The following is a 26,330-nucleotide window of genomic DNA, read 5'->3' on the forward strand; positions in this document are numbered from 1 at the left end:
TGGTGCGGTTGGCATGGTTGGCATGCCTTGGCGCGGAGATGTGGCTGGCATGGTTTGCCATTGGAACAGTGGTGCGGGTGGCATGGCTGGCATGCCTTGGCGCGGAGATGTGGCTGGCAGGATTTGCCATTAGCACAGTGGTGCGGCTGGCATGGTTGGCATGCCTTGGCGCAGTAGCATGAGAATTAGGGTTTGGAATAGATGATGTCGGTCAATGTTAAGGGTTCTGCCGTGGAACATGAGACATAAAAAAAAGGTACCCTGGTAATTCTTACGTAGGCATGCTGATCGATTCAATAAATGTGCTTATGGTCATAGTGACGTCATGTCAGTTGTACGGTTTTACGATTTTAACTCTAAGCTAAAAACCACCATCAACAGCAAGATATAAAAAGTAGTCACAAACATCTTCGTCTCATTGTTTGTGATTCCGCAACATCTTCTTTCGCTACCATATGATTAAGATTGTTTTGAGGTGATTGATTTATCTAGGCTGTTTTTCAGGAATATAAGACCGGATTATTAATTGGTTCCTGTTCACCTTGATTATTATCAAAAGACGGACTAAAAACTTTAGGGTTTTTCTGTGCGAGACAGATTGATCCTTTGATAAACTTGTCTGTGTGAGACAGATTTGTTTATTGTCGAAGCCTGCGATTTTGGGTTGTAGCAACTCTTAGTTGTGGGTGAGATCGGCTAAGGGAATCAAGTGCGCAGTATCCTGTTGGGATCAGAGGCGTAGAGAGTGCAATTGTACCTTGGATCAGTGGGAGACTGATGGGGGTTCAACTACAGTCCAGTCCGAAGTTAGCTTGGAGTAGGCTAGTGTCTGTAGAGGCTTAATACAGTGTGCGTTCAATCTGGACTAGGTCCCGGGTTTTTCTTCATTTGCGGTTTCCTCGTTAACAAAATTTCTGGTGTCTGTGTTATTTCAGTTTCCGCATTATATTGTTTTATCTTTATAATTGAAATAATAGAGGTTGTTCGTTAGATCATCAATTAGAGCAATCCAACCTTTGGTTGTTGATTGTCATTGATTTATCCTTGCATATTGGTCTTTGGTACCATCCAAGTTATTCCTTGTATTTGATTAGTACTCGCAGTTTCTGTTTGAGGAAATCAAATCAAGAGAGAGAGATATAAACTCGTTGATGTACTTTTAATTGATTGAGTCTTGTTGATTCTCTTAAAAGTATATTCGAGTTTTTTCATTCAGATTTCTAAGCGAAATATCGGGTGGTGTTGTTAGACCCCCGCTTTTTCAATTGGTATCAGAGCAGGCAAACACGTTCAAGACCTTACAAGTCTGTGTTTATAGCGATCTGACTCTATGGACAGAGGTGCTATCTTTATTAACGTACCACCAGTCTTCGATGGCTCTAATTACTTATGGTGGAAAATTGCTATGTGATCTTTTCTTCAAGCGCGTGATTTTCAATCATGGGTATATGTTGTTAATGGCTATGATGCTCCCGTTGTGGCAGTTGGAGATGTAAACGTTCCCAAGAATATTGGTGAATATAATCCTTCCGAGATACGTGTTGCAAAGAAAATTTCCTACGGTTTGAATGACATCATGCATGCCATTACTCCAAATATTCAGCACGATGTGTCAAATTGCACTAGGTCTAAAGATGCTTCGGATATCTTAGAAACCGTATTTGAAGGAAACTCCAGTGAAAAGGAAGCTAGGATTCAAAACCTTAATTCCGATTGAGAGAACCTTCGTATGGAAGATGAAGATACATTTGATGATTTTGATCACAGAGTGCCTGAAATTGTTAATGCATCTTTTGCATTGGGTAAGACTATTCCTGAAAAGGACATTGTGATGAAAATTCTCAGATCGCTGCCATCTAGATACGAGTCTAAGAAGCATGCAATCGTTGAGGGAAATAACCTTGATAATCTTTCCAGAAATACATTGGTTGGAAAGCTAAAGATCTTTGATCATGTGCATACATCCAAAATCGTAGAGGATATTGCCTTTAAAGCACATAAGAACACTAAGTTACTTGATAAAAGTAAAAGTGTTTATGTCTCTGAGAATGATCAGTCTAAGGGTGATTTTTCGGATGAAGATCTTGACAAATCAGTCTCCTTGTTCACAAGACAGTTTAGGGATCTTCTATTGAAGAGAGGTAAACGATTTTCAAGAGACAAACCTAGGTCGTCAGATAAACCTCGCAATCGCGTTCCTCCTAAAAACAGGGATGCTGACGAGGCTGATGACGAGGATATGCCACAGTGCTTTAAGTGTAACGGTTTTGGTCATTTTGCAAACGAGTGCCCAAATCGTAGAAAATACACTAGGAACAAAGGTCTTGTTGTAATACTTGATGAGATGTCTGAGATCTATGATTCTGATGAAGATAGGAAATCAAGTGTTGGTCTTCTATGTGAAAACATTGATTTTGATAATTGTAGCAATACATATATCAACCTTGATGGTTTCGGTGAAGAAGAGAATCCAATCAAGCTGGAAGAATCAATTGACCCATCCTTTGGAAACTCTGGTTGTAATGTTTCAAGATCTACTACGTGTCTGGCTGCTTTCACAGCACAGATGCCTGAATACTATCCAAGTTTGATGTGCTCGTTCTGTTTTCAGAAGGGTCATGAACTATCAAGATGTTACAAGTACAAACATCAAGTGAGGCACTCCAACAAACTTCAACGAAGATCAAATCGATTGGCAAGGAAGCTTAAACTTGCTCAGAAGACTGCTGAGGTATGTAGGATTTTATATTCGTCTAAGAAGTCGGTTTCCAAAGACAAAATAAAACCATTAGAGAAGAAAGTATGGTCAAATCGCTTTGATAAACAGAAGTCTGAGGATTCCTCTCAAGAGGAAAATGGTGGACAAATTGTTGTTCACCACAGCACAAATTAATTGTGTTGTTTGGTAAATCTTGTCTCATGTGCCTGATCAAAGAGTGATAAGATTGTGTACCACTCAGGATTTAGGAAAAGCTTTTTTTCTTAGGATTGTTTTTTGAGTGTTGTATCCTCCTGACCTGAACTTGTCGTTCGGTGGAAATAGGTAATGCATATTTATACAAGTCGAAGTGAAACGTACTCTGGTCTCATTAAGAAATGTAAAACGGGTGATTAAATGGGAGAAGGTGGTAACCGGTAACACTTGGAATTGATGTTCCATAAAATAAAGCGTTTCACCATTACTCCCTGTATTTACTAGCCGCCTCATCCTTATGATCTTATAACGAGCGTAGTGTACGCCGCACGCTGTAAACCGCCAAACCAATACCCAATGAGCATCCCCCAGTTTGTGACATGTGTTGATGTCTCGAGTGTTTTCGTGGAAAACATGTAGCATGTTGTTGTTGTATAGCAAGTTGAGCTTGGGAGACTTGTCGGCTCGGTGGTCACCTTCAGCGGTCGAGATTTTGCATCTTAAGAGGAAGGTAGCTGTTGATTATTGCAACCTTTCGTTTGGTAGCCAATGGCATGAAAGTATGATCAGTATGGCTTTAATATGGCCCAGTTTAGGCGCGGCCAAAAGTTAGGGTTTTGGCTTTGTTTAGGCGCGACCAAACTAGGGCCAAAGGTTTCCATGTGTTAGCTGGTAACCTTGGACGGCTAAGATCTGCATCTTATATGAAAAAGTGGTCGTTGATTGTTACATGCCTTCGTTTTGGTTGCCGCATAGGGAAGGACGGCATGGTATGGAGCGGCAAGGTGGTTGGCATGCCATTGGCACATGTGGCATGGTATGCCTTGGCGCGGTTTGGCGTGGCCAAAACTAGGGTTTTGGGACAAAGGTTACCATGCGTTGTTTAGCGACCTTGGACGGCTAGGATTTGCATCTAAGATGGAAGGGTGGTCGTTGATCGTCGAACGCCTTCGTTTTGGTAGCCGTATGGGGAAAGCCGACATGGTATGGCGCGACAAGGTGGTTGGAATGCCATTGGAAAATGTGTCATGGCATGCCTTGGCGCGGTTTAGCGTGGCCAAAACTAGGGTTTTGGACCAAAGGTTACTATGCGTTGTTTAGCGACCTTGGATGGTTAGGATTTGCATCCAGGATGGAAGGGTGGTCGTTGATCGTCGCACGCCTTCGTTTTGGTAGCCGTATGGGGAAGGCCGGCATGGTATGGCGCGGCAAGGTGGTTGGCATGCCATTGGCACATGTGGCATCGCATGCCTTGGAGCAGTGTGGCAAAAACTAGGGTTTTAATTCAAAGATTACCATGCATTGTTTGACGACCTTGGACAGCTAGGATTTTCATCTAGGATGGAAGGGTGGTCGTTGATCGTCGCACTCCTTCGTTTTGGTAGCCACATGGGGAAGGCCGACATGGTATGGCGCGGCAAGGTGGTTGGCATGCCATTGGAACATGTGGCATGGCATGCCTTGGCGCGGTTTGGCGTGGCCAAAACTAGGGTTTTGTCCCAAAGGTTACCATGCGTCGTTTGGCGACCTTGGACGGCTAGCATTTGCATCTAGGATGGAAGGGTGGTCGTTGATCGTCGCACGCCTTCATTTTGCTAGCCGCATAGGGAGGGTCGGGATAGAGGGGCCAATGCCAATGGCGCGGATGGCTTGGCATGGTGGGGCCAAGGAAAGGTTCGGTTGGCTTGGCATGGTGGGGCCAAGGGTTTGGCATGCCATTGGTGCATGGTGCGGCTAGCATGGTTGGGGCCAAGGAAAGGTGTGGTTGGCTTGGCATGGTGGGGCCAAGCGTTTGGCATGCCATTGGCGTATGGTGCGGCTAGTATGGTTGGCATGCCTTGGCGTGGTAGACGTGGCTGGCATGGTTTGCCATTGGCACAGTGGTGCGGCTGGCATGGTTGGCATGCCTTGGCGCGGAGATGTGGCGGGCATGGTTTGTCATTGGCACAGTGGTGCGGTTGGCATGGTTGGCATGCCTTGGCGCGGAGATGTGGCTGGCATGGTTTGCCATTGGCACAGTGGTGCGGTTGGCATGGCTGGCATGCCTTGGCGCGGAGATGTGGCTGGCAGGGTTTGCCATTGGCACAGTGGTGCGGCTGGCATGGTTGGCATGCCTTGGCGCAGTAGCATGAGAATTAGGGTTTGGCATAGATGATGTTGGTCAATGTTAAGGGTTCTGCCGTGGAACATGATACATAAAAAAAAGGTACCCTGGTAATTCTTACGTAGGCATGCTGATCGATTCAATAAATGTGCTAATGGTCATAGTGACGTCATGTCAGTTATACGGTTTTACGATTTTAACTCTAAGCTAAAAACCACCATCAATAGCAAGATATAAAAAGTAGTCACAAACATCTTCGTCTCATTGTTTGTGATACCGCAACATCTTCTTTCGCTACCATACGATTAAGATTGTTTTGAGGTGATTGATTTATCTAGGCTGTTTTTCGGGAATATAAGACCGGATTATTAATTGGTTCATGTTCACCTTGATTATTATCAAAAGACGGACTAAAAACTTTAAGGTTTTTCTGTGCGAGACAGATTGATCCTTTGATAAACTTGTCTGTGTGAGACTGATTTGTTTATTGTCAAAGCCTGCGATTTTGGGTCGTAGCAACTCTTAGTTGTGGGTGAGATCCGCTAAGGGAATCAAGTGAGCAGTATCCTGCTGGGATCAGAGGCGTAGAGAGTGCAATTGTACCTTGGATCAGTGGGAGACTGATGGGGGTTCAACTACAGTCCAGTCCGGAGTTAGCTTGGAGTAGGCTAGTGTCTATAGAGGCTTAATACAGTGTGCGTTCAATCTGGACTAGGTCCCGGGTTTTTCTGCATTTGCGGTTTCCTCGTTAACAAAATTTCTGGTGTCTGTGTTATTTCAGTTTCCGCATTATATTGTTTTATCTTTATAATTGAAATAATAGAGGTTGTGCGTTAGATCATCAATTCGAGTAATCCAACCTTTGGTTGTTGATTGTCATTGATTGATCCTTGCATATTGGTCTTTAGCACCATCCAAGTTATTCCTTGTATTTGATTAGTACTCGCAGTTTCTGTTTGAGGAAATCAAATCAAGAGAGAGAGATATAAACTCGTTGATGTACTTTTAATTGATTGAGTCTTGTTGATTCTCTTAAAAGTATATTCGAGTTTGTTAATACAGATTTCTAAGCAAAATATTGGGTGGTGTTGTTAGACCCCCGCTTTTTCAATTGGTATCAGAGCAGGCAAACACGTTCAAGACCTTACAAGTCTGTGTTTGTAGCGATCTGACTCTATGGACAGAGGTGTTATCTTTATTAACGTACCACCAGTCTTCGATGGCTCTAATTACATATGGTGGAAAATTGTTATGCGAGCTTTTCTTCAAGCACGTGATTTTCAATCATGGGTATATGTTGTTAATGGCTATGATGCTCCCGTTGTGGCAGTTGGAGATGTAAACGTTCCCTAGAATATTGGTGAATATAATCCTGCCGAGATACGTGCTGCAAAGCAAAATTCCGACGGTTTGAATGACATCATGCATGCCATTACTCCAAATCTTCAGCACCATGTGTCAAATTGCACTAGGTCTAAAAATGCTTCGGATATCTTAGAAGCCGTATTTGAAGGAAACTCCAGTGAAAAGGAAGCTAGGATTCAAAACCTTAATTCCGATTGGGAGAACCTTCGTATGGCAGATGAAGATTCATTTGATGAGTTTAATCACAGAGTGCCTGAAATTGTTAATGCATCTTTTGCATTGGGTAAGACTATTCCTGAAAAGGACATTGTGATGAAAATTCTCAGATCGCTGCCATCAAGATACGAGTCTAAGAAGCATGCAATCGTTGAGGGAAATAACCTTGATAATCTTTCCATAAATACATTGGTTGGAAAGCTAAAGATCTTTGATCATGAGCATACATCCAAAATCGTAAAGGATATTGCCTTTAAAGCACATAAGAACACTAAGTTACTTGATAAAAGTAAAAGTGTTTATGTCTCTGAGGATGATCAGTCTAAGGGTGATTTTTCGGATGAAGATCTTGACAAATCAGTCTCCTTGATCACAAGACAGTTTTGGGATCTTCTATTGAAGAGAGGTAAACGGTTTTCAAGAGACAAACCTAGGTCGTCAGATAAACCTCGCAATCGCGTTCCTCCTAAAAACAGGGATGCTGACGAGGCTGATGACGAGGATATGCCACAGTGCTTTAAGTGTAACGGTTTTGGTCATTTTGCAAACGAGTGCCCAAATCGTAGAAAATACACTAGGAACAAAGGTCTTGTTGTAATACTTGATGAGATGTCTGAGATCTATGATTCTGATGAAGATAGGAAATCAAGTGTTGGTCTTCTATGTGAAAACATTGATTTTGATAATTGTAGAAATACATATATCAACCTTGATGGTTTCGGTGAAGAAGAGAATCCAATCCAGCTGGAAGAATCAATTGACCCATCCTTTGGAAACTCTGGTTGTAATGTTTCAAGATCTACTACGTGTCTGGCTGCTTTCACAGCACAGATGCCTGAATACTATCCAAGTTTGATGTGCTCGTTCTGTTTTCAGAAGGGTCATGAACTATCAAGATGTTACAAGTACAAACATCAAGTTAGGCACGCCAACAAACTTCAACGAAGATCAAATCGATTGGCAAGGAAGCTTAAACTTGCTCAGAAGACTGCTGAGGTATGTAGGATTTTATATTCGGCTAAGAAGTTGGTTTCCAAAGACAAAATAAGACCATTAGAGAAGAAGGTATGGTCAAATCGCTTTGATAGACAGAAGTCTGAGGATTCCTCTCAAGAGGAAAATGGTGGACAAATTGTTGTTCACCACAGCACAAATTAATTGTGTTGTTTGGTAAATCTTGTCTCATGTGCCTGATCAAAAAGAGATAAGATTGTGTACCACTCAGGCTTTAGGAAAAGCCTTTTTTCTTAGGATTGTTTTCTGAGTGTTGTATCCTCCTGACCTGAACTTGTCGTTCGGTGGAAATAGGTAATGCATATTTATACAAGTCGAAGTGAAACGTACTCTGGTCTTATTAAGAAATGTAAAACGGGTGAGTAAATGAGAGAAGGTGGTAACCGGTAACGCTTGGAATTGATGTTCCATAAAAGAAAGCGTTTCACCATTACTCCCTGTATTTACTAGTCGCCTCATCCTTATGATCTTATAACGAGCGTAGTGTACGCCGCACGCTGTAAACCACCAAACCAATACCCAATGAGCATCCCCCAGTTTGTGACATGTGTTGATGTCTCGAGTGTTTTCGTCGAAAACATGTAGCATGTTGTTGTTGTCTAGCAAGTTGAGCTTGGGAGACTTGTCGGCTCGGTGGTCACCTTCAACGGTCGAGATTTTGCATCTTAAGAGGAAGGTAGCTGTTGATTATTGCAACCTTTCGTTTGGTAGCCAGTGGCATGAAAGTATGATCAGTATGGCTTTAATATGGCCCAGTTTAGGCGCGGCCAAAAGTTAGGGTTTTGGCTTTGTTTAGGCGCGACCAAACTAGGGCCAAAGGTTGCCGTGTGTTAGCTGGTAACCTTGGACGGCTAAGATTTGCATCTTATATGAAAAAGTGGTCGTTGATTGTTGCAGGCCTTCGTTTTGGTAGCCGCATAGGGAAGGTCGGCATGGTATGGCGCGACAAGGTGGTTGGCATGCCATTAGCACATGTGGCATGGCATGCCTTGGCGCGGTTTGGCGTGGCCAAAACTAGGGTTTTGGGACAAAGGTTACCATGCGTTGTTTAGCGACCTCGGACGGCTAGGATTTGCATCTAAGATGGAAGGGGGCCGTTGATCTTCGTCTCGTTGTTTGTGATTCCGACATCTTGTTTCTCTACCATACGATTAATATTGTTATGAGGTGATTGATTTATCTAGGTTGTTCTTCGGGAATATAAGACCGGATTATCAATTGGTTCCTGTTCGCCTTGATTATTTTCAAAAGACGGAACAAAATCTTTAGGGTTTTTCTGTGGGATACATATTGATCCTTTGATAGACTTGTCTGTGTGAGACAAATTTGTTTATTGTCAAAGCATGCGATTTTGGGTCGTAGCAACTCTTAGTTGTGGGTGAGATCAGCTAAGGGAATCAAGTGCGTAGTATCCTGTTGGGATCAGAGGCATAGGGAGTACAACTGTACCTTGGATCAGTGGGAGACTGATTGGGGTTCAACTACAGTCCATTCCGAAGTTAGCTTGGAGTAGGCTATTGTCTGTAGCGGCTTAATACAGTGTGTGTTCAATCTGGACTAGGTCCCGGGGTTTTTCTGCTTTTGCGGTTTCCTCGTTAACAAAATTTCTGGTGTCTGTGTTATTTCAGTTTCCGCATTATATTGTTTTATCTTTATAATTGAAATAATAGAGGTTGTGCGTTAGATCATCAATTAGAGTAATTCAAACTTTGGTTGTTGATTGTCATTGATTGATCCTTGTATATTGGTCTTTGGTACCATCCAAGTTATTCCTTGTATTTGATTAGTACTCCCAGTTTCTGTTTGAGGAAATCAAATCAAGAGAGAGAGATATAAACTTGTTGATGTACTTTTAATTGATTGAGTCTTGTTGATTCTCTTAAAAGTATATTCGAGTTTGTCTATACATATTGCTAAACGAAGTATTGGGTGTTGTTGTTAGACCCCCTCTTTTTCATGGACCCCTGCTTTGTCATTTCAGATCAATTAAAAAAAAACAAGGCTGATCTCCAACTGAAGTATAAATTGTGAAATGATGCAACATGGATTAAATAGTTTATCGCCAGCACCATAGACATAACGCCTCACATTTAGTGCCTGTTATAACACTGCTAAAATTTTCATTACAGTGGATTATTTCCGGCATGTGCGATTGTGTAAAACTATCAAGTCTGGGATGCACATACTTGGAACACAACTAACATTGTATATCCGGAATTGTAATTTATTATCGTGGTATTTGTTAAAAAATTGTTATTTGTTTATTAATTGTTAGCAGACACTTCTCTACAAGTACTACATTTGTAAGGCCTCACTCCCTTCTCCACAAACAGCCATAATATCTTCGCATGTTATTGAATGTTTATATGAGTCATGAGAGATGGGTACATTGATTTCGTCATCGCACGGTTCGGATCGATTGGTTATGTTTTATATATAAAAACATAAAGCCATCCGTCGGATTGTTTATATAAAAACATATAGATATAGACGTCTGTGTGATCCTTGAGTTTCCTAATTTTACTAGACTTCTGTTAATACATCGGTTTCCTAATGCTCTCTGCTTGGTTTGGTGCATAAAAAGAGCTTTGGTGAGCGATTCGTTTTGAATTGGGAATCTTCTCTCAGTTTCCTGCTTCTACTCCTGGTTCTCTGAGAATTCTAGCTTTAGGAATTTTCTTCTTGATTTTGTCCCGGTTGCTTTGTCTGATTGATTTTTTAGGTTGATGCTCGATTCTCTCAAAACTCTGGCACTCGAGATTGATCATATAGGTGTGAACCCTAATAATGAATCGCTTTGATTGTTAACTTTGTCCATTTTTATTACTGCAACGAAAGTATTCAACGTGGAAGTGTTTACGCAAGAGTTTAAGTATATGCGCACTTGGATGGTTTTCGTTTGACTATCTTTTATCCCATCCGAGATACTGTATATACTAGAGGAGAAATCATAAATCTCACCAATTCCATGAAGAGTTAATTCCTAAACTGAACTTTGTTTATCTTTCCCTGCCTCATGTTTCTTTTGCAATTTCGTTATCCCGTTTTTTTTTTTTTTTTAGAGAAATTTCAATAAGACAAGAGAATCCATTAGTAAAAAACACATACCAAATTTAGCCGATTTCCGTTTATAAAATAAAACAAATACCGAATCTAATTGATTTCTGAATCCATGTTTCTATCTTTGTGCACCCTCTATATATATAAGAAGCCTTTACATCTGTTTACAACAGAATCATAGATGTTCTTTGTGACAGATTCTTTTCTCCTGCTTAAATCAAGTAATTCATAGGTCATCAGGTTTGTTTTGATTGGTGCGCTATTATTCCACCTTAAATTTATGTGGTCCCTTCCAAAAACTATTGCTTAACGATTTTTTACTATGGATTTTAACTAATGTTTTTTACTGTAATGTATGGATTATAACTCTAATCTATGTATGCATACAGACGTTTAATGTTTAAGACGATTAACGTGTAAGATGTTTAGGACGTTTCCTAATACATATCGGTTTCTTTAATAGGTCGAACATCCTTTTGATTACTTGCGAGGGGGGGAACAAAATTGATTTCCGTTTATAGAATAAATAAGGAATTTAAGTGGAATTCCAAATTCCAAATTTAAGTGGAATGGAACAATCCTAAAAGTGGGTAAGAGTGGCTGAGGGTCACCGTTCAACGTGGGGGCTCGCATGAGTTTGTTCCTAGGGTTTCGTTGCTTTCTTTTTCTTTTTCTTTTTCTTATTCTTTATTTTGTGACAAAAAAATCTTGTTTTTTTCTCCTTTGAGGAAAAGTGGAATGGAGCAATTCTAAAAATGGGTAAGAGTGGGTGAGGATCACCGTTCAACATGGGGGCTCGCACGAGTTAGGATTTTAAAGGAGTTAGATGATAAATGCTCTTTAGAGGAATGAAAATTACAAGAATTTAAAAAAAAGATTATATTAGTCCTTATCCGATCATAATATGCTTTGAGCCACTTGTCATTGATTGTGTTTCCTTGTACACCTCCATCGATATCCACGATATTGTAATATCCATCGGCTATTCTTTAGTGACCGCATAAGAACCTTCCTATTTGTGAGAGAATTTTGGTGCAGACATGCCTTGTTGAATGTGTTTTTCTATTTTCAACACCAAATCCCTACTTGAAAAATCCTCGGGTCTCACCATCTTGTTATATGCTCTCGAGACTCTCTGTCAATAAGCCTCTAAATATTTTTCCACTTTGGATCTTTTGAACTCAAGCGTCCAACTCATCTATCCGTTAGACCCTTCAGTTTCGTCCCATTGTACTCCACCGACTACCGCAATCCTGGCTGATGGGACCTCGATCTCTGCTGGGAGAATACCGTCAACAACATAGATTACGGGATATGGTGAAGTTCCAATATAAATTCTTGGTGCAATCCGATAAGCCCATAGTGACATTATTGTTTATGTCATGGGTTGTCGTGAACTATGCGACTGGGAATCCGGATAGGATAAGTAAGATCCGAACTAACTTAGTTACTTATCAAGAAAACAATTATCATAATAACTCTTCCCTAAAATTTCCACAACCATACTACCCACACAAGTTCAATTAAGAATTTTTCCCTTGTGTATGTTATCCTCTAATAGAATAAGAATAACAACAAGACTATCTTACTAGAGAAAGGTTAAATACATGATTTTAGTAATCTCCTGCCGCAAGAACCAACTAAAACCGAAACTATCCTATATCTAAACAAAAGTATCTAAATATCGAAGTATCACGGAATATTAGTATATACGATTCATATATTGATAAGTGCTTTATCAACATGCTTTTAATGTTAATTTCATACTCGTTGAAGATATGTGTAACCCGTAACTTCACAGATTCTGATCGCTTTCCTCTGTTGCAGAATACGGGCTTGATTGTTACTTTGTTCTCTGATCCCGATCAGGATTCTGGTGATAATATGTCTATATTTTATTAATTATTTTCTAAGTCGATTGAGGTTAATGGTGGTTTGAAGAGAATCGTAGAGAGAGGAGAGAGAATTTCTAAAGTCTATTTTTCTATTATCAGAATGAACTCATTTACATCATCAGCCTTTCTGGTTATTTATACATGATATGAACACGACGGTTACATGTATATGACTAAGAATGTGAGAGCCTGGACTTTAATAGTTTCTCACCTTGTGCCTGTGCCGACCTAGGATAGGTTTCCAGGTCTCTCCTTAGCTGACATCATTGAGAATCTTCTTAGATTTGCATATAAACTCAGGTTTTCCGCGCCCAACTTCGTGTCTCTGTCTTGTTCGGTCGCCTATGGCTCGGTTAATGGACATATGGTTCAAGTCTTCAACGTCTGACCTTAAGTATTATTTTATATATATTACTCTTCAGCTACCAGTTCTTGAGTAGATGTTATATTTTTCATTTACATATTTTCCCCCAGTTTAATTAAAGTAAGTCTGTAGACTTTTTTTTATTGAAGTCTAGTTCATATTTTTATTTAATAGCTCAGTTGGTTCGAATATTTAGTTGGACTTTTTGGTGTCGTATAGCTTTCTGTGCCGACTTGTGTGGTTTGGATTTTTAGCTGGATGGGGCATCTGGACGTTTCTATGGTGCTCCCTCCCCTTTTTGAATTACTTCAGATGGGGTAGAGTATCTGAGTGCCTCTTCAGTTGTGTCTCTCCTTCATAAGTTTTTTTTTGGATGGTTCACCTGGGTGTTTCTTTAGGTATCACTTCCCAATTTTCCCATATGGCATGGGCCTGAACATATCTTCAGGTGTCTATTCCCTTTTTAATTTACTTCTGGCATTGGGCAGCCAATACACCTTCCCTTTTCTCCATTCAAAAGTTAAGTATCTTTTCAAAGATACTTCAAATCTGGTTTTCTGTTCATTAATATTTCGCGTTTTCATGTCAGACTAGGTATCTTGTAGCGCCATAAAGGCTTTGCTGCTATTTTGCACCATGATTTGTCTTTAAGTTGTATTTTGCATAGTAATCGAGCTAATAAATCTAGTGATGAAAATATTGTTTTATTCTGCTGTTAATTATTAGCGGTGTTTTTTTCTAATGAAGTAGATTGGCTTCTCTTCAGTGTCTTCAACTTTGAGTAGTGAACTTTGAGTACTTACTGAACTTTGGGTGGTTGCAATGTAGACATAAATCTCTTGATTTTTGTTAAAGGTAGAGCAAAACAGGATCCGAGGAGTGCAAAAATCATAGTTGACTCGTCAATTAAGACTGATTCAATAGATTGTTCTAACTCGGACAAATATGTCCCTGCAAATACACCTATTAATTCGAACTGTTGTGTTGTTACCTCGTCTTATGATGATCACAGATTCACAATCCTGCACAATAATAATACTTCGCATCTTCTCACTTTATGCAACAGAAAAGAATCCTTTATACACATGATACAATCCAAGATAAGGTTTACGTATAATCCCATCAACGAATAAATTAAGTTTGATACTATAAAAATTATAACTTATTAGGGTTCAATTATGATATGGTTTAACTTATAATCGCTTAATTCGCAAAAAAGAAAATAAGTATAAATTATTTTAAGGTTTGATTATACAAAGCGTATTGTGTTTAAGCTTGGTCATGGAGGGATCTAAACCGTCCTCCACTGCTTACGATTATACCTTATTAGATGAAATTAAAGTTAAATTGTGACTGTTCGTAATGGGACTTAGTCTTTGTTCCATCGAACAAAAACAAAACCATTTTGTTTATCCTGTTATTGTCCGACTTCCATTTTAGAGATTTTCAGTAATTGAAATCCCAACATCTCAGGAAAAATATACTTCGTATTGTAGTTGAGAGTGTGTAGCGGATCGATGATGGGTGTATGTTATTTTTGTTAGCCGTGTATTTAGCAGGGATAAATGTGTCCGCGTTAAAAAGAATATATTGAACTCGTCCTAGTTAACGAGTCAAGTACGATTTTTGCACTCCTCAGATCCATTTTTGCTCTCTCTCTAACAAAAATCAATCTCTTCACCTCTGATAGGTGTTGATAAGACACGATGAGATGACAAGTAGGCTTTAATGTTGTCAAGAGCTACCTGGCATTTTTCACTCCAATTAAAGTCTTTTTGCTTGAGGAGTAAGTTGAACAACGACCTTCACTCGTCCGACAGTCTTGAAATGAATCTGTTTACTGCTGCCAGTTTTTCTGTCAACTATTATATTTCCTTCTTGTGAGTTAGAGGTTTCATTTCCAAAATTGCTCTGAGTTTTAGTGGTTCAACTTTAATTCCTTTTCTTGTGACCATAAAGCCTAGTAATTTCCCACTTTAGATTCAAAAAGTACATTTTGAAGGGTTGATCTTCATGTTGTACTTCCTGAGGATTGTGAAAGTCTTGATCAGATCTTTTGTATGATCTTCTAGCTCTTTGCTCTTTACGACCATGTCATCTACGTAGCGTTTCATTGTGCTTCCGATGAGGTCTTTGAACATCTTGTTTCCATTCTCGGATAAGTCGATCATTCATTCTTTAGGCCGAATGACATTGCTATGAAACAATATAATCAATTATCTATGATGAATGCAGTATGTTTTTCGACTTCTGGATTCATTGGTATCTGATTGTACCTTGAGTATCCATTCATAAAGAATAGCATGTTGTATCCTAGAACATCTTCTACCGTTATTTCTATATCTGGAAGAGGGTAACTGTATTTGGGGTATGCTTTATTTAAGTTTGTAAAGTGCATGCAGATTCTTACCTTGACGTTATTCTTCATTACGACCACAATATTTGACATCCAGTTCGGATATTTGCATTCTCTTATTATCTTTGCTTGCAACATTTTTTGAACATTTGTGTGGATTGCATCATATAGTTTGTCTTTTACCTTCCTTTTATTTTGTTTCATAGGTGTGAAGTCTGGGATAATCTTTAGAGAGTGGCTGGCGATACTTGGATTGGTTCCTAACATATCTGACATTTTTCATGCGAAGAGGTCTGCATTTTCCTTAAGGAATTGTTGCAAGTTCTTGTTTTCTTCAGTCGTGAGATATTTTCCCATGTATGTTATTTTCGACTCGTCATCCAAAACCATATTTACTTCTTCTAGCAACTCAACTACTTCTTCTTTAAATTCTTTGTCTAGCCGGTTGACCAGATCCTTTTGTGCTTCGGGATTTACCGTTAGAATATGTTATTTATATTGATGCTTTAGATGCCAATTAATTGAGTTTCGCTTCGTCTTTCAGTAACTTTGAAATTTTCCCCAGAATATTTAATTGTTATCCTCTTGAACTTCCATGTAGGTCTTCCTACTGGGTAAGGGATAAAACAACTAACTCTTTCGACACAGCTAGGTTGCCTTTAACCACGTATTTACCTTTGTCATAAACTTCAGCTTTTGGTGATATGTTGAGGGTACAACTTGCATTTCATGGATTCAATCCCATCCCAGGATGACATTGTATGGTAACCTGGTGTTGAGAACTAAGAAGGCCACGTTTATTTTGATTGGGTCGGGTTCTACTGTAAGAGTAATTTCTCCCTTGGGATGGTCTTTGAGCCGTTAAAGCCCACAATAGATGAGCCGTTACTTTTCAGGACACCAACTCGTGTAAGCTTCATCTGCTTGAAGATAAATGTGTCACAAGTGAACCCCTGATCAATTAGGATCTTATGATAATCCCAGCCGTCTATGATGAGCTCAACCACCAGTGAGTCAGAATGTGGGAATGTTACCCCAAATAGGTCCTTTTTGTGAATCTTATGTCATATGGTGGTTAAAGCAATCCTTCGCAGCTGGGGTGAAGACCTATGACATTTACTTCAAGATAATTTCGTTTTCTATCAGTGAGGTCTTGCGGTAGGTCTGCCTTAGCCTGTGGTGTTATCTGTATCATATTAATACATCTTTTTACTTGTACTGCTGGAGACTTCCCGTTGTTTCCTTGATCTTGGAGTATGAATTCTGTCACACCTCCTTCTCGTGCCATGCTTTTCATGAGCCTTATTAGGTTTTCCAGTTATCGGTGAGATGTATGTTTGTTTCATATGTATACCATCTTTTTGATACATTAATCATAGATAACGAATAATTCATCTTATACTAGAGTCATGTAAACAAAATTCGCATGTTATATGTATTTTTCTATGAATACGACTGTCAGAACTAGATAGAAATTAAACAACCGTTCGGTATTTTTTAGTCTCAGTCGTAAGGATGATGTCTTCGTTTGTTATTTAGTTCTTCGTCTTCAAATTTTCAAAAGTTACTAGAGTATTGAATCTACACTTCTAAGTCCTAGAGTCTAACCTAATGAAATTGTTGTAGTAAACTATTCAAGCAGTGGATTCTGGCATCTAAACTTGACAACCATACTTGACATACCAACTCATATTTGGATCAACCAAGCAATATTCTAATCGAATATATGCAATCCACACATGTGTTTCCTAGTTATTAACGGTTAGTATAGAAATATATGTATGTATCAAACAATTCGGTTCGATATAACGTCGAACACTCTCTGACTGATACCCGGAAATACAAATACACTATATATCCTGAATCCTTTCCAACGGGTACAGATTTGTACCAACTGACCATTACCATATTATCCAATACAACATATCGTGGATCAGAGACGCGAATATCAATTTTGGAAAGTATTTTCAATATTATTGTTCCCTAAAATTATAGTTGCCTATATTTTATCTTTCTTTGCATCTAGAATTTATGTTCTTACCTTGATTAAAGGAGACAAATTTTACCTCCTGTTCATATTAGCCACCAAAATCATTAATTAACAACTTTATTTCCTCTTTTTACTCTCTCTCTTTATTTCTTTCCCTTCTTTTGTTTTACTTGTTTTTACAAAAAAAAAATATTTTTATTTTCTTCTTCAATAGCCATTAATCATTTAGAAAAATAAATAAAAATAGGGATCACAAAACTCTTTTAATCATTGTTTTTCTCTTCTTTTCTTTATTTTTCTTTTCGATCACCTGGGTTAAAAGTATTTCCCAGTTAATCACCGAAAAGAGAAATAATCAATGCTAAAGACAATGGAAATAAAGGTAATATTATGGGTATTTATGGTCATGGTGAGTACAACATATATAAGGAAAACAGAAGGTTATCTTTGTTATTGGGATTGCGTAGATGCTTGCAAAGTTTCTGGACCTGAATGTTGGTATCATTGCCTTGATTACTGTAATCCTCCCTTGTTATCACGAACTGGTGATGGTACGTGTATGAATTCTACAATCAATTATTATTATTTTTTCATGAATATTATATTATTATTTTTTCATAAATATTTTGTTATCGTTCCTATGCCGACTTTGTTTAAGCAAAATTTATATTTTTTTTCCTTGCCAATCTAGATAGCCATATCTCAATTTTCTATGAGGCAAATATTTTGTTTTCCCTATTTTAGATACATTGGTCAATAACTATATTTTAATAACAATATTGCGAGTGAGTAGCATATGCTAAAAAATAATAAAAATTATTTGTGTTTTTTTAATATATGAGAATAATCTCTTCGGCTTGTATGATACGGACATAAGGAGTGTCAGATTATGAGTCTCGTGGTTCTTAATTATTTTCCAAACCTACGTCTTAATGATAAAAATCTAAAAAATAACATGACAATATAGATTTTGGATTAAATACTGCATGCACGGTGGTTTCGATAAAATGGCTTTATAGATTTAAGATATGTTTCGTTGGTACCACATATTTAAAATGAAAGTCGAACAACAACTTTTCGGCAATCATTATGAGAAATTTCCTATGATAATTATTAATGTAATAACAAACGTCGGCAATAATTGTATTTAAAAAATAAAAGATATTACCTCCGCTTCCGGAAAAATATACTATCACTTTTTCATTTTAACTTATTTTTAAGCTAAAATGAAAAAGTGGTAGTATATATCATTTTTCCAGAAAGGGAAAAATTATTAAGTATGATTTGTTTCAATTCTTAATATATTAAGCATTAAGGTTTATTTGCAGCCCCTGCGATGTCTCCCCAAATATCTGAAGCCCCTTCTACGAGCAAAGACATCACAGCACAGCTGGCAGAAGAATTCGGTGCTACGATCGCTGAAGATTTTTTCACAAGCAAAGTAAATACTAAGGAAGGGATGGGTCAACCAATCACGACCGAAGACTTTTTCTTTTTTGGACGACCTTCAAATAGGAAACTTATTCCCAAACAATAATTGGTTGAATGCACCCAACCTCAATAAAAGTAAATCAAATAAGATTTGTTTATGGAATTATCTGGTTACATGTGTTCGACGCATTTCCTTTACTATTGTCTCTGAAAACTAATTACCGTTTATCTTCAGCTCTTTTCTCTTTTAAGCATTAATATGTAAATGTCTATTCTTAACATTATGTAATTAGTTTCCAACGATTATTTGTTTACAAACTTGAGGTATGTATTGTGCAATTGGTATATGAAATATGGTCATATACAATATCTATACAAACATGAATTGGAAACTCTTTTATTTGTTCAAATTATGTACATGATATATGTTAAAACATAGTTCGGTTGAACTCGCCAAGCGTTAGTATGTCAAGTTTGGTTGTCATATTTTAGTATCAAAACTCATCTAGAGTCGCTTGATTAAATACTAGAGTCAACTTTGTTTAGATTAGACTAAAAAGTCTGGGAATGTTGAGACATACAAGTATTACTCCAAAGATCTGAAGAATGTGAAGAAGCAACAAACTACAACGACGACATCATCCTTCCACTTGAGGTTAGTAATATTGAATTGAACTTGTCTCATTTCTAACGTATCTTTCAAGTCGTGCATATTGAAAACATAACTGCGAAGCTGTATATATTGTATATTATACTCTAGTGATGTGACATGATCATAATAGTATGATCAAAGTATTAAGGAATTATACTACGAAGTATAACGCTTATCTTTTGAACTTCGTATAAATGGCATCGACATAATCTTGTATATATTGTTACGATTATGTATATGGGTTATGGTGAACATCATAGGAAACAATGTTTTACATTTGTTTAAAGGAAGTACATTTATAAACTTGTTTTGTGAATCGAAAGGGAAATCAATAAGATTATTGGTCTCGTTATCCATTGCATATCTTTGGATGACCAATATGTGTGAGTTGGTAGAACCGATCTTAACTTAGTTATGTATCTTGGTATAACCGATCACAGTGCCTAGAATTATGATTTGGTATGACCGGTCCTGGTAATTGGTGTAGCCGATCCTAATTAATCACCATGTGATGGTATGATTGATCATTGTAATTGGTGTGACCGATCATAAATGTTGTGTGACCGATCCTTGTAATTGGTGTAACGGGTCCTGGTAACTGGTGTGACCGATACAAGTAATCCCATGTTTAGATGAAATCAATACTTATAACTAGTGTAACCGATCCTAGTGACAGGTGTGACCGATCACAAGTAGTTCTATATTTAGGTATAACCGATTCAACCCATGTATGTGACTTGGAATGACCGATCACAACTAACCATTATGATTTGGTATAACCAATCACATAGTAGTCTTGGAATACTGGCAAACCAATTATAAACTTGTTTGGAAGTGCTGTATAGCCGATTCCAAGAAAGCAAATCCATGTAAATATGAAATAAGGATTTGCAGCGAAAAGATGTCAACATACTTTGAACATGAGCAGTAACTCGTATTATTTATTGTTCAAAGATATTCCTTGGTACTCGATGTGATCTTGTGCCGAAATAAATTAAGAATCTTTAATTAACGTTTTTGATTTTATATGCATTAATTACCATCAATTAATGTATAGCTCTAGAAAATAAAAATTAGCAATGTGCATTTACTAATTGGTGATTTTCTATCGAGAGATTTCAGAAATATTGGACAAACATTTATTGGAATTAAGAAAACCGAATTATTCCATTCATTGCATATATTGAGAATATTTTCGGTTTTGGAAATTCCATGGTGTCTAAACATCCTTGGTTTATAAATATATATTTGCATTTCTATCAAATTATCCTAAGAGCCAGGCAAACTTCATTTATTGTTGTTTCTGGTGGAGCCGTCTATTCGGAGAAAGTATCCTAATTAGGTGAAATCTCTTACGACCGCTCGTTTAAAGACCTTTGTGGGATCAAGAAGCTCTACGAGTACCGCTGGTGGGAAACTAGATAATTGCAGTGTTATTAGTTTTCGATTTGATTTGATTGACTAGTTGTTGTTGAAACTTTGATTGCACCTAGTTTGTTTATGATTGACAATCTTCTCTTCTGATATAACATTCACTCAAACTAGATCGAAGTATCGAAGAGATATTTAGAACTGTTGTTAGATCTAAAGACATCTTGTGATAATCCATCGTTAACAGATTCCATTCCGCGTGTGATTGATCACAAGAGATTCAAGTGGTGTTGTGAAGGTTTTGAAGATAAAAGAAGATTTGAAAATGAAAAAGATTTCTTATTAGTTTTCGTATCTTGTGAATTGTGTGCACAAACCTTGATAGGATGGGATCCAACTATAATTGATTTACTTTTGATAGATTCGATTGATTAGTTGCGTGATGTTAGAGCATAGCTCGGTTGAACCTGTTAGAGCACTGCTCGGTCGAACTCGCATGCGTTGCTATCTCAAGCATGTTTGTCAATGTTAGTGATCAAAATTATAAGTCTCGATTTATAGCCTATTTATAGATATCTCGGACTAGGACATAGATTGTGTAGTTGAGCATTAGACTTCACGGCGTTCATCATTTGAAGACGAAGAACTACTAAGGGGAGCTTGTGGAACTTCATCAACAAAAGGTATGTGGAGACTGAAACTCATTTATCACTTGGAAAGTCTATTTCTACTCTTATATTGAGACATAAGTCGTATTACAATATAATTTTCAATTATACACATTTGAGATTTCGAGCTGAGTTTTTCTCAAAATATGTGTTGGCAAGCTTTCGCTTCGACCATGTTCATATTATATTCTTGACGAAAGTCAGAATATGATCATGTGAAAATATCCGAGTAAACATCTTACATGGTTTGTGTGATACAATCATTTGGTGTAGACTTGGAATATTTTGTAATGATTATTTCAATATCTTGAAAATTGCTTTGATGTTAATAGTGTGTGAAAATGGCTATTGTCATCCTCTAAGAAAGTTTCAATGATTGAAATAAAAAGTTTAGAATCAAGTAACCATGTTTGGATATAAACATAGTGTGTTTTCACATTTGTGTATAAGTCCAAAACCGGGATCCTGAAGTATGCGTACCCTTACGCGTACTGGTGGTTGTTGGATGTCTGAGAAAGTATGCGTACCCGTATGCATACTGGAGGAAGTCTCACGTCCGTGAATTTCTGTTGGAGTTTGGAAGTGTGAATTAGTATGCGTACCCGTACGCGTACGGGCGTAACCAAACTCGGTCCGGCTACTTAAGTATGCATACTCGTTTGCGTACTTAAGTGGGTTACTTTCTAAAATCGGTTGTGTACATGAACTTAAAATTTATAAAATAAGGAATGCAATCTTTGCAAATTGTGGCTATAATGTTCATGAATTGATTCGAGTGAATCACACCGATTTTGCTTCAACTGTGTTCTTGTATACTTTTATGAGAATATAGCAATTGAACGGCTCTTTAACTAGTTTCATTTGAGTCATTTGAACTAGTTATGGTTAAGATGAATAAGGTTGATATGAGAGTGATCATATGGCTAACTTTGGTTAACTATTATTGAGTCAACATGGTGTACACGTTTGGGTACGATTACATAAACCTAAATGAGGGTACATTTCATTTGTGCGTAACAAGCTAAGTTCGATCTAAAGGTTGAAAGATATTAGCTTGGTTGAATCAGGTTTTTTATCTAACGGTGATTATTGATTGCTTTGTTACCAAGGTAACTTTGATTGCAAACCCCGATTTGAAAACTATATAAGGGAGAACTCTAGCAACTGGAAAACCTAATCCCCACACCTCATGTGTGTTACTAGTTGCATCAACTAGAGTCGATTCTCCTTTAACCTTAGGTTTCTATCGAGACCCTGTAGGTTAAGGAATTGAAAGACTTCATTGGGATTGTGAAGCCAGACTCAACTGTATTCTTTGTAGTTGCGTGTTCAAATCTTTCCCGATTCTATCATTTGAGTATTATCTTCTCTAAGATTTGCTCGAGATTTATTTCTCCGATAGGCAAGATAAAAAGTAATCACAAACACCTTCGTCTCATCGTTTGTGATTCCACAATATGTAGTTTCTCCATCATACGATTTATATTATTGTGAGGTGATTGATAATACTAGGTTGTTCTTCAGGAACATAAGTCCGGTTTATCAATTGGTTCCTGTTCACCTTGATTTATTAAAGGACGGAACAAAAAACTCATAGGTATTTCTGTGGGAGACAAATTTATCTATTCCAATAGACTTTTCTGTGTGAGACAGATTTGTTTATCAAGTCTTCGAATTTGGGTCGTAGAAACTCTTAGTTGTGGGTGAGATCAGCTAAGGGAATCAAGTGTGTAGTATCCTGCTGGGATCAGAGATGTAAGGAACACAATTGTACCTTGAATCAGTGTGAGATTGATTAGGGTTCAACTACAGTCCAGTCCGAAGTTCATTGGTAGTAGGCTAGTGTCTGTAGCGGCTTAATACAGTGTGGTGTTCAAACTAGACTAGGTCCCGGGTTTTTTCTGCATTAGCGGTTTTCCTCGTTAACAAAATTATGGTGTCTGTGTTATTTCTTTTCCGCATTATATTTTGTTATATAATTGAAATATCACAGGTTGTGCGTTGAATCGATCAATTGGGAAATCTAACCTTTGTTTGTTGATTGAAATTGATTTATCCTTGAACATTGGTCTTTGGTACCGCTCAAGTTATTCCTCTTATATTCAATTGGTCTCAGAGATTTCTATTTGCTGATTGCGGATTGAATTAAGAGATACAGATATTAAACTCGTTAATATATTTTTCTCTAGATTGAGTCTGACTATCTAGTTGATTCTCTAGAAAGTATATTGGAGTAAGTCCTCTCAGATTTCCAAACGAATTGTTGGATGTGGTTGTTATACCCCCACAGTTTCAATTGGTATTAGAGCAGGAAAACACATTTAAGACCTTATAAGTATGTGTTTGTAGCGATCTGAGGATGGACGATATTGTCTCTGATAAACGCAACGCCAGAAATAAAAGTTTTGTTTCTATGAAGTCTATTAAAGAGAAAGATTTGTCAATCTCGAATATAGAAGAACCTTGTGTTCCAAGGAAATAAACGTACATTGACAAGTGTTACCCTGACTACCTTACTGACGATTCTGACTCTGAAGTTGAAAGGAATGCAGCCAAAGAGAGTGCAGTTATTCTAAAACTTGTTAGAATCCAGGCTGATAGTATCAATCGGTTGAAGCACAATGTCAATGTTCTTGTTAGTATGGTAAATGAGCGTAACTATCTTCTAAAAGTCCTTAGTAAGGAAAACGCCTCTGTCTGTCCTTCACAGACCTTGCATGAGGGAAAACTCAAAGAGAATGCTTTGGAAACTGAACTTCTTTTGAGTAAAATCTCTATTAAAGAATGTTCCAAATATTCCACTGTACCAACTGCTTTCGATTTAACTAGAAAATCTCTGGTTCTGAAGCAAAATCCAAATCCCTTCCTGTTGAAAAAGACGTGCGTGTGTCTTCCTCTAATCAAGGAATGTCCACATCACATGGAAAGAAGAATTCTCCCAATGATGGTGTTAAGATGTTCTAACTAATCACTCATGTGATCAGAAAGTGTGTCTCTTTTGTGATTCAAAAGGGCTTGGTGAATAAAAGAGGAATTCTAGGTTGAATGACAATTCTATTATTCGTCTTCAAACACCTTAGATTCAATTCTCAAAGGTGTAACTTACATTCGTATGTCTAAACCAATTGGTTTTAGTACCCACCATGTGTTCCCCACCAGGAAAGTCAGTTCAATGTGTTCCTGATAGGTGTCTAAAACACCTTCATATTTATCTATTGTTTATGCTTTCTTTGCTAAATTTTCTTGTAAATTATGTATCTTATGTTTTCTTTTGATTATTTAGGTACTTTGGAGTCATTTGGAACAAAAGAAGAAGAAACATAGCTTAAAAGTGCAACTGCCATTGGAGACGAAATTATTTCTCATTATTTGCTTTTATTTCTTCATCTCTATCTGAAAAGCATGCCAGCTTTAGTGATGCAAATTCATTGTCTGAAAAGATTTAGTTCTCAAAAGAGCGTTCATTTGGAGCAAGGCGGGCAGAATCTTTGTTGCACAGACAAGCGCTATCGGAAGCACAATGGAGGAAAAGGAGTTGTCATTCTATGGCGGCTCGTATCAATTATTTGGGTGCCTAGAGTCATCTGGGTACCCTTTATCCACTCTAATTGGGTGGATATTTCCACATTCATTTCATACAACAACCATAGAATTCAGAGAATAATCATTTTCTCTCTTTCTTACTCCACCTGAAACCAAGAGAATGGCGACACAGAGAGGTTCGGAGAAGAACTTCTCTCTTCTCCACACATCTGAAATTTAGAGAGAACAGAAGCTGAGGAATGTGGAGGCCGTGTTTATTGTTTGAAAATTAGAGAGATGGGTTCATGAGAAATGAAGGGTTGCTGATGGTGATGATGAGTCACTGTTGATGAAGGATGAAGCTGAATCTGTAAAGGAGATCGAGAATTAGGGAGGCACAGTTTATGGAGATGGATGAAATGGGAATTGCAAATAGCAGAGTTGAAGCTGCTACAACTAGTTGACAGATTCTCGAGAAGATGAATTGATGATAGCTAGGGTTGCAGTCATGAGATTAAGGAGATGCTGATGTTGATGCTGACCAAGTTAATGCAGTGATAATTAAAGTTGGAACGCAGCTGCAGCTGGTGGTTTTGCAGGTCAATTACAGAAGGAAGCAGGGAGGTAGCTGAGATGGTGGTTGAACTGATTGCAATCAATCCATGGTGTTAGCTGGTGCAGCTGAGGTTCCGATGGTTGAATGATGCAGGAGTGGACTGGAAATGATGATTGCAGGTGTTGTATATTGAATAAATGGAACTCGGTATCGTAGGGGAGCTGTAGTGATGCTGAGACAGTTGAGCTGAGATGTTGCAGTAGAGCACGGTGGAGTACAGTTGGCCCGGAACAACAATTGCAAGGCTGAGTATGGCTCAATGAGTTGTGCAAGGAATTTTGAAGCTAAGGATGATGTTACTAAGCTGCATAAAGTGTGGGATTGATGTTCTAATGTGCAGTTCAGTTCTTACTTAAGTATGAATGGTTCGGATGGGTTTGAATTTTCAATGCAAAGGAAGAAGAAGTGAAGCTGAGATGGCACTTGAAGATGATGGAAATGACGGGTCTGTGACTTGTAGTGTGTATGAGATGCAGATTGGGTTGTCTGTGGTTGAATAGGCGGTGCCAGAACTGGGAGTGGTGAAGGAAATGGAGTTGTGTTATCGTTGCAACTACTGGTGGTATGAAAGTGCAGGTGGTTAGGTCTAGTTGTTGTTGATTGAAGCCAAGAATGTACCGCTTGCAGTTGGAGTTTGAGTTGGAGTTACAGGTTAATTCAATTGGCCTAATTTTAATAATTTGTGTGTAATGGTTTGAGCAGATGTTTTGCAAGGAACTGAAATGGGTATGTTGCAGTGAATTGTACTAGCAGAATGGGGAGATGTGCAGTTATAGTTGGTGGATTTGGACA

The 26,330-nt window shown here is 38.0% G+C and overlaps 1 protein-coding gene across 1 annotated transcript; it reads left to right on the plus strand.

Moving 5' to 3' along the window:
- The first annotated feature begins 17,482 nt into the window (after window positions 1–17,482).
- Window positions 17,483–19,104, plus strand: LOC113353030. Its single transcript, XM_026596750.1, has 2 exons — window positions 17,483–17,829; window positions 18,607–19,104. Exons 1-2 carry the CDS (start codon window positions 17,637–17,639, stop codon window positions 18,813–18,815), a joined length of 402 nt encoding a protein of 133 aa, XP_026452535.1. The 5' UTR covers window positions 17,483–17,636; the 3' UTR covers window positions 18,816–19,104.
- Window positions 19,105–26,330: the final 7,226 nt, after the last annotated feature.

Source organism: Papaver somniferum, chromosome 2 (assembly GCF_003573695.1).
Source record: "Papaver somniferum cultivar HN1 chromosome 2, ASM357369v1, whole genome shotgun sequence".
NCBI lineage: Eukaryota > Viridiplantae > Streptophyta > Magnoliopsida > Ranunculales > Papaveraceae > Papaver > Papaver somniferum.